The 8,940-nt window shown below is 42.8% G+C and overlaps 2 protein-coding genes across 2 annotated transcripts; both read right to left on the bottom strand.

Moving 5' to 3' along the window:
* Window positions 1–730: 730 nt before the first annotated feature.
* On the bottom strand, window positions 731–4,824 carry LOC115160850 (uncharacterized). Its single transcript, XM_029711334.1, has 3 exons — window positions 2,141–4,824; window positions 1,961–2,034; window positions 731–780 (listed from the first exon to the last, which is right to left on the bottom strand). Exons 1-3 carry the CDS (start codon window positions 4,797–4,799, stop codon window positions 739–741), a joined length of 2,775 nt encoding a protein of 924 aa, XP_029567194.1. The 5' UTR covers window positions 4,800–4,824; the 3' UTR covers window positions 731–738.
* A 166-nt stretch (window positions 4,825–4,990) lies between these two features.
* On the bottom strand, window positions 4,991–6,730 carry LOC115160887 (breast cancer type 1 susceptibility protein homolog). The gene is made up of 7 exons (XM_029711394.1): window positions 6,701–6,730; window positions 6,424–6,477; window positions 6,146–6,226; window positions 5,816–5,904; window positions 5,667–5,703; window positions 5,373–5,494; window positions 4,991–5,121 (listed from the first exon to the last, which is right to left on the bottom strand). Exons 2-7 carry the CDS (start codon window positions 6,465–6,467, stop codon window positions 5,000–5,002), a joined length of 495 nt encoding a protein of 164 aa, XP_029567254.1. The 5' UTR covers window positions 6,468–6,477; window positions 6,701–6,730; the 3' UTR covers window positions 4,991–4,999.
* Window positions 6,731–8,940: the final 2,210 nt, after the last annotated feature.

Below are 8,940 nucleotides of genomic sequence, written 5' to 3'. Positions count from 1 at the left end.
ACTTTACACCACTCCAGCCGACGCTTGGCATTGTGCATGGTGATGTTAGGCTTGTGTGCAGCTGCTCGGCCATGGAAACCCATTTCATGAAGCTCCCGACGAAGGGTTATTGTGCTGACGTTGCTTCCAGAGGCAGTTTGGAACTCTGTAGTGAGTGTTGCAACCGAGGAAAGACGATTTTTACGTGCTCGCACTCGTCTGTGAGCTTGTATTGCCTACAACTTTGTGGCTGAGCCGTTGTTGCTCCTAGACATTGCCACTTCACAGTAACACCACTTACAGTTGACCGGGGCAGCTCTAGCAAGGCAGAAATTTGACGAACTGACTTGCTGGAAAGGTGGCATCATATGACCCTGCCACATTGAAAGTCACTGAGCTCTTCAGTATGGGCCATTCTACTGTCAGTGTTTGTCTATGGAGATTGCATGGCGGTGTGCTTGATTTTATACACTTGTCAGCAACTTGTGCGGCTGAAATAACCAAATCCACTCATTTGAAGGGGTGTCCACATACTTCTGTGTGTGTGTGTGTGTGTGTGTGTGTGTGTATGTATGTATGTATGTATATATATATAGTGTGTGTGTGTGTGAGAAAGTTCTAACGCATGGGTCGCCTTTACGCTGATACGGGTAAACAATAGAAAACGTCCATCAACTAGGAGAGGATGGCGCTAGGCATGTCATTCGACTGGTGGTGACAGAACCAAACATTAAAATATGTATTTTCTGCCATGCAGCATTACTGGAGTTGGCAGCGGAAACTTGCTTGAAGCGCTGAACACTTCATCAAAAAGAGGTAGAGAGACAGAAGGATGGAGAGGGGGAAGACAGAGACAGACCAAGAGGTAAAAAAGTGAGGGAGAACACACACACACAGACACACACACTCAAAGAGAGATGGAGATAAAGAAACACAGAGAGAGAGAGAGAGAGAGAGAGAGAGAGAGAGAGAGAGAGAGAGAGAGAGAGAGAGAGAGAGAGAGAGAGAGAGAGAGTAAGTTGGGGTGTAGTCATTTGTCTGAGGGGAAGACCTAGGGTTCAACGGTTCAGGGCAGATATGGAAGACACCCAGCACCAAAAGGCTTGCAGCCATGCCCCCTAGATGTGTCAGGGCTTTGGCTAAGCTCATTACTCACTGGCCATGACTGAGCATTGAGCCAGAACCATGCAGACCCAGAATGACTACTGGTGAGTGAATCCTCTATGGAGGCCAAGAGATGGGATGTATGATATTATTTTCTAAATCGGAGTAACATATACTGTAGGTAGTCAGCATGTAAAAATCACCAAACACATGCGCACAGGCAAGCGTGCATTGGACGCTCGTAGACACAGACACACACTTGTCAGTGAGACCCAATCCTCAACTGGCTGTACAGCTGTGAATAAACTCCTCTCCGCTGCCTAAAACCACATAAACCAAACTCCCAATCAAATACAGCAGACAAAGTAGGAGTGCATGAAGATGGATGGGGCAGAAAACGAGAATCATCTCCTCGGCCGCGTTTCCTCAAACTTTAATGAAATGCAATTTAGAAAGGTGCTGAGGGGGACATTCCTTACTCGTCCATGTAGTCTGTCTTCCAAGCACTGACAAGCTTGGTGAAGAAAAAATAAATATATGCAACGTCTGCCATCTATTGGTCATGGCGTGCCAATGCAGCGCAAACTACTACTGCTTGTGATATAGAGGGCCATATTTACATTTGAAAATCATAGCTACATATGTACCAAAGATGGGTGTGACACGTGTTGAGTATTAAATTACCTGGAAAATATTGGCAAAAATGCAGAGAAAACATTTATGCTTAGCTGAGATTTAGATATATTTAAAAAAAACTACATCACTACCCCGTGTGAGATTTACACACTATTGTTTCCTTTTATTAAAAAATAAATCAAAGTTATAACTACCGTCTAGTAATATATGAAATAACAGGGCGAAGAATAAATACCCTTACCTGAGTGGCAATACACTCGCTTGAAAATTGTGATGATTCCTGTGTCAGGCCAGTGTCACCTGCCATTCCTTCAGCTGAAAGATCAGAAACATTTGAAAATGCATTTGCGCATTTCATGTTTCAGTCGCAGTTCAATCACAGGTAATAAGATTAATATAATAAGGCCTCAAATTTACTCACCTTCTTCTGGTGTTCCAAACAGGTCCACAGATACCTGACTGGTGGTGACCCATTCGGGACTGGGGCACATGAGAGGACTGCTCTCTCGCTGCCCATCTTCAGCTGCAGCACAGGTACCATCACCAGCCTCCCTGTAGCTTCCTTGGTCCCTGGCATGGTCTTTGAGCAATGTGACGGATTCCTCCTCCTCCTCCTCCTCAGCGGTTGGTGGACAAGCCGAAGATCTGAAAATTTGCGCAAGGGAAGGCAGTTCCTCTTCCTCTCCACTGCAGTCGGACTCTGAGGAAGACTCCAGTCTCTGAGCCATCCTCCGCTTTAGGGTGCACTTGATGGGAGAGTGCAAGCTGACCACACCACTTCCTTTAGTCCTCTCTGCCTCTTGGATAACTACTGATTGGAAAATTGGAAGGTCATCTGGAGTTAAGGAGGACTCTGTATTGGCCATGTTTCCAGTCATGTTCTCTGGCCACGTTTTGTTTGGCTCCACTGCCGTCTCTGATCCAACACCGTGGCTACTCTCCAGTTCTGTTGGACTTTTCCTCATGCTGCCCTCCACTTTGTATGGCTGCTGACCTTTAGGGACTCTAAGTTGCTTTGAAGCGACAGGTGTCGGATGTGGTAGATCTTCCTTAGAGGCGCTAAAAGCTGGAAAGAGCAGACCAGAACCCACAGCTTGGTGGGGAGATTCCATTTGGCTTTTTGTGACTTTGTTGGGACTGAGGGCACTTTTTGAGCTGTTGCCAGAAAGCCTGGACAGAATCTGTTTCTGGGTCTTCCCATTGGTATCAGGGTTCGAAGACTTCACTAAATCCTGAGGTGGTCTGGTAAGAATGGATTTTCTGAGCCTTTTACAATTCCTCTGCGCTTTTTCTTGTGAAATATTGTTGGGGGAACTTGAAGGTGGGCTCAAATCACTACAGCAAGAATTTTCAAATATTGTCCTTTTCTCAGATTCCTGTTGGACTGTGGGACACTCAGTTGTCCTTGAAAATCCCTGCCCATTTCCTGCTTCCATATCTGTGCCGACATGTTTGTTCTCTTGAGTCTTTGTAAGAGTTGTATTTTCCTTGTTGGACCAGAAGGTACTCCTCTTGATATTTGGACTACCAAGGTGGAAGGACTTCCTTTTGATGGCTTTGAAGCTCTTCACCAGTTGCTCAGTGTCCAGCTCACTGTCATTCCTGTCATCCTCATCCAGATCAATGCATTTGGCCTGGCTGGCTGACGTCTCTTGTGGTACATTTGATCTCAAGTCATCGAATGGTTTGATAACCGGATTACTTTGGTTTACACTCTCAGGCACGGCACATGAGACACTTGCCTCTGGGGTACTAATTGAACTTGGTACCATAGTCACTGAACAAGCAATATCAGCATGACAAGGACTTCCTGTACGTGGGATTTCAACAATAGACTCCTCAATTGGGTTCACTTTCTGTGCCTCAATCATTTCACCGGATCTTTTCTCGCTAGAGTCCAAGTTCTCAATACCTCCCATTTCTTCATCTAAAACACATCCGTTTTTCCTTACAGACTTTTCTGTATTTTGGTTCTGCAAACAAGTCACATTATCCCTGTCAGTGTTGGCTTTCGCCTCCTCTGATTGCTGCATCTTGTTGCAGTCTGAATCAAGAACGACAACCTTTGTGGATGTTGCAGTGCCGATCTTCTTGTTACTCCCTTGTACTTCCTCTGTGAAGAGCTGAAGCCTCCGACTCCTCCTGGTTCTCCTCATGATCAGGCTTCCTGGGTCCTCACTGCTAGGGTAACTCTCAATCTGAACCTCGGTCTGGCCTGACGGTCTGCTCTTAGGTATCTTAGGGTCACTTCCACCCTCTCCGACACCCACAAGGACTAAGGATTTGGCTGCCTTGTTCTTCTCCACCTTGATGTTTTCCCCTTTTTTCTTAGCAGGCTTTTTTTGCTCGTTATTCTCCGACTTTACTTTCCCTTGTAAATCCCCGTCAACACCCTGCCACCTACCGTGCATCTTTTTATTTGACTTCCTCCCAGGTTCCCGTAGTGGCACATCAAACACAAGACTGTCCTCTACATCTTCATTCTCTTTGTTGTCACCTTCTGGCAACTCATCAAGCTCTTCTCCTTGCTTGTCAGAGCTATTAGAATTCAGCTCCCCAGTCAGGTCAATCAACTTATTTTCTTCAGTATCTTTTGGGTGTTCATTGGGAGAATCATCTTGTGGTTCTGTCATCTCTGGTCGCTCATCCATAACACTGTCTTCATTCTCCTCAGATCTTGGTCTCTTGACAAAGTCAGCAGGTATCAGTTTATTTCTCATCCTCCTTTTGGCAATCTTCTTCAGGATCGGGAGTTCCTCAGCTGGACAGGGTGGTGGAGGCTCTGTGATCGCTCTATTCTGTGGTGAAAAACTGCGGATCCCTCTTCGATCCCGTTTGTAAACAGCCCCAAATACCAGCTCCTCAAGAAATTTGCCACGCTCTTCTCTCTTTGGACTCTCGTCCTTATTTCTGAGGTTATCCTCTAAGGGTGAGGAGGCGGAACAACTTCCTGCCAAAGAAACTGAGTCATCGGAGCCCTCTGTGTTTTTCTCCTTCTCAGAGTTTACTTCTGTTGAGGAATTATTCATGAGCCACTCAGAGACTTTCTCTAGACTTTTCTTCTGATTCTGGTCAATCATTTCGGTCAAGGACTCTCTTTTGTTATTCCTCAGATTGTCTTACAGGTTGGTTTCCGACCTTTTCAGGACGGCATGGTGGATCTTGAGGATGAGTGGTTATCTTTTTCCCAAGCTTTTGGGGTCGTGAAGGAGCTCTTTCAACAACCTCAGGTATTTCTGCCTCTAATGCTGCCTTCCGTTTTTCTGTGGTGGAGGTAGCTTTAGTCATCGGTATCCTTTTCAGTGGCTGGAGGTATGTCACCTAGGCCGCTGTCAAACCCCTCGTCCGAAATGACAGGGCAAGAATCTTCAAGACCCATGAGCTTTGCAAAGCCATCCTTGGCTGAAGAGAGAGGCATGGCGGTGACTAACACAAGACTCATAATAATCATATGCTCAAATAATCATGTGTAAAGCATGCTTTTAAAAAGACACATTCTAAGACTTTCAGTAATTTCAATGAATGAAATATACCCTATTATTTTGAATGACTTATTCTTATTAATCTACTAATACAGCTGTCCATCAATAATGCTATTAAGGAATAGTTACAGGAAAATTGACAACACACCATACCCAAATTAAATCTCTCACCTGCTATAGTTGACGAGCAGGACATTGGAAACTCATGATCCTCGCCATCAGCACGGTCAGTAGCCCACACGTCATCAGATGAGACATCATGGCCGTTTTTCTTCTGCACAGTCTCTGTGACACTGTTTTGAAGAGAAATGAAAAGGAAGATGGAAGAAAATGTGGAATTAAATACTAATTCATTTGAAAAATATGCAGGAGTGACAACAGATAGAAAAATACTTATTGTAAGTAAATGTACCACGTCTTTATTGAAACTAGCTCTATAATTGTTTTCGGTGCTACTGTTCTTACCTCATATGTCTCCTCATCTGGGACATTCCAGTGAAGTCTGAAAAAAATGTTACAGTCAAACTAAGTCATCATTATCAAAATTCTAGCACATCTCAAACATGACTTATAGTAACATGTTTCGGTGATAGAAGCTAAACGATGAGGCTCACAGTTTGTGCAGGTGTCATGTTCATAGGCCTGGACCATATTCTGCAATCCCTCTGCTAATTTCTGAAACCCAGGGCTCTCCTGCAAACTCCTGCACACAGACAACAGGGTCAAATAACACAATTGACCCAACTGTAAATCACACGTAGTCACTAGTTACCAGAAAACAAAGTCTGATTCATTATGGCAAAATAATTCAAAACATTGTGATCTTTTGAGAAGTACAGCATAGTACAATTTTCATTTGAAAGCATATCTCTGACACATTTACTCTCATAATGAATGGAATTCAGGAGGGGGGGGGTTAATCCTCTACAGTCAATACGGCATACCTTTTTGTGATCTTTGTCTTACAAACTGGACAGTTGGCCTCCTTTCTCCTACTGCTGTCCAAAAGCTTCATTATACAAAACCTAATTCATGGAGAGAGCAACAACTGTGAGTGATTGTACAACGTAAAAACAATGCCAGGTTAGTGGGAGATGTCAATGCGTAATACTGTCATTGAAAATAAACGTTAAAATCACTTACAAACATTCACCTACACTACATAATGAACCAGGAGTAAAGTTTATTTGAACCACAGCAAAGAAAGTGAGAGCTTACTTACTTGCAAAACTGGTGGTCACACTTAGTAGACACAGGTGTGCTCATCAATTCCAAACTACATGGAACAGAGAGCATAGAGCAGAAGAACAAACTATGAACAGGATCATAATTGCCTACTTCCTGCTGCTTATCAGACAACAATTGATTTCAACATAAAGTAGAAACAGCCTGCATACTAAACAGTAAACTACCACCAAAAGTATATGTAACATCAACACACCTTACACAATACAGTAATCTTCTACAGATGGCTAACGTTATTCTGCTGTCACACTCACCATATTGGACACTGCAAGATCTCCCAGATGACAGAGTTCCCCTGTCTGACATCTTCAGCCTTCGGGGATTTCATGGTGTTCATTTTCTCATGTGCAGCACAACTGTAGCCAAGTAATGGGTGATTTCATTACTTTCTGACCATCCTGACAACAAGAATAATTGGAGCTTTTCCTAGCAAGTTGATTTCCTAGCTATGTTCCCACTAGCTGCTATTATCATCACTGGTGTATTCAGTACAGTAGCCTTGCTCCGTATTGTATAGGGTTGCACAAAAACAGTGCGCAGGAAGCCAGAAGTCAAATAAAATTTCAAGTTAGTGTTCCCGGTGGCCAAAATAAAAGTCCTGCACGCGCGCCATATGTGGACCAAAAAAGGAAAAATTTGTGGGGGAATTTTATTTTGACATGAGGTAAGCAGAGAGGAAGTGGGTCTACAACAGACCCACGTTTAGAGAGTCTGTTGAATAATACATTCCTTAGATATTTGGTCTCAAATTCCCCCATCATTTCGGCACTAAGTTGAAATTGTTTTGTTTTTTTTACTTCTGGATTTCCGCTGACTGTTTTTGTACAACCCAATAGGGAGCAACGCTAGCGTATGTAAATACACCCACGTTGCTAAAAGCAGCTAAGGCCTGACGTATTTCATTGTGCCATCTTCATCAGAATTTTGCCCCACTACTGTAGTAATCACTACAATTGCACTAGAATTGTGTATTTTTTTATTACTTGATATTTTTTGTATGTTTTAGTATGTTCTCGTTAATAATACCTGTGTTATCTTTTGTATGATGTAACAATGTAAATTGTTGATTTGTATTTTGAATAATACATTTTAAAAATATTAAATCTTGCCCCACTACTGAACTGACAAGTAGCAAAGATTTGTATAACTAAACCAAGATAGACCACAGCCCGTCGTTTCAAATTAGAACAAATGAGTCATAGTGGGCAGAAAAAGCAAGGAATTCGGCAGAGCCAAGCAGGAACTAGCGAGATCCTATTGGCGCGTTCTATCAAAATGTGCATTTTTCTGTTAGGCAACGCCTAGTCTGATGTGCGCGTGTGCAATAACTCAATTCAACTTTGCACTCCTAAACAAATATTTTTTTATATACTTTGGTAAAGTCTAAAAAACGTTGTAATATTTGTAACTCAATAAGGAAGAGAGCCTGTCTCTTGTCTGAGATCAAGCTAGCTTGCAGAGCAGCTAACTAGCTAAAATATAGGCTAAAGATACCACTGTAGCTAGCGACCTCCACTTAATAATTATCACAACAACAAAAACATAATTGCCATCAAACTTAAAACGGGAGGCAACAGTCATAATAGACTTGTCTTAACAGCCAATGTGTATTATTTAACATTATTTATAATACAGTACTCACTTACAGGAATGAGTAATTGTTTACACGTTGCTAGCTATTCCATAAAGGCACTGAAAACCACACATTTCCTATTTTTCTGTGGTTTAGTCACTCTGGCTTGACTGAAGAAAACGCAAATTCAAAGTATGCGGCGTCCGTCTCGCAATGGACAATTCAACCGCAAGGGTGGAATTGTGATACCACTCAGTTGTGGACGTCCAAATTTAAATGAATATCTGGCGCAACGTAATGCAGTGCCTATAATGAATGAACTAGGCATTAGAAGTTCAGAACGTGTTAGCTATATATAAATAATTATGCTCAAATTGAAAAATCATGAAACTAAATAATGACGTTTGTATCATCCTAATCCAGGTGAAGATTACATCTCACATTCCAGGGGCCTGTTGCACAAAAGTAGAATTAAGACATCCGGGATAAATGACTCAGCTGAGCTCAATGAAGCCAAAACATGTGCGTCCAGGCTTAATTGGTTGCACAAAGACCAAGCCAGGATGAGCAGACACGGATTCATTAAGCCAGGTGAAACCAATCCTGGATAGGTGCGCGCTCACGGCTCACTCAAATAGACCCCGCCACAGATCACAGATTAACTGATTTACCATGGCAACTAGAGCCGCGTACTTTTCCCCGTCGGAAGCACAAATCCTCATGGAGGCATACGAGGAGGTAAAAGATATAATTAAGAAGAAAGGCAACACCGCCACAGTGATAAAGCAAAGAGAAAAAGCGTGGCAAAGTATTGCAGACCGCCTGAATGCGTAAGTAGTGCACAATTACACAGTCACCGCTCCGCTGAAACATCACAATTACAATTCAAATATTTAATTCACATCTCCAAAAATGCAGTTG

This window comes from Salmo trutta, chromosome 2 (assembly GCF_901001165.1).
Source record: "Salmo trutta chromosome 2, fSalTru1.1, whole genome shotgun sequence".
NCBI lineage: Eukaryota > Metazoa > Chordata > Actinopteri > Salmoniformes > Salmonidae > Salmo > Salmo trutta.
Note: the sequence above shows the minus strand (reverse complement) of the source record. Positions and strands in the feature narration are given on the sequence as shown.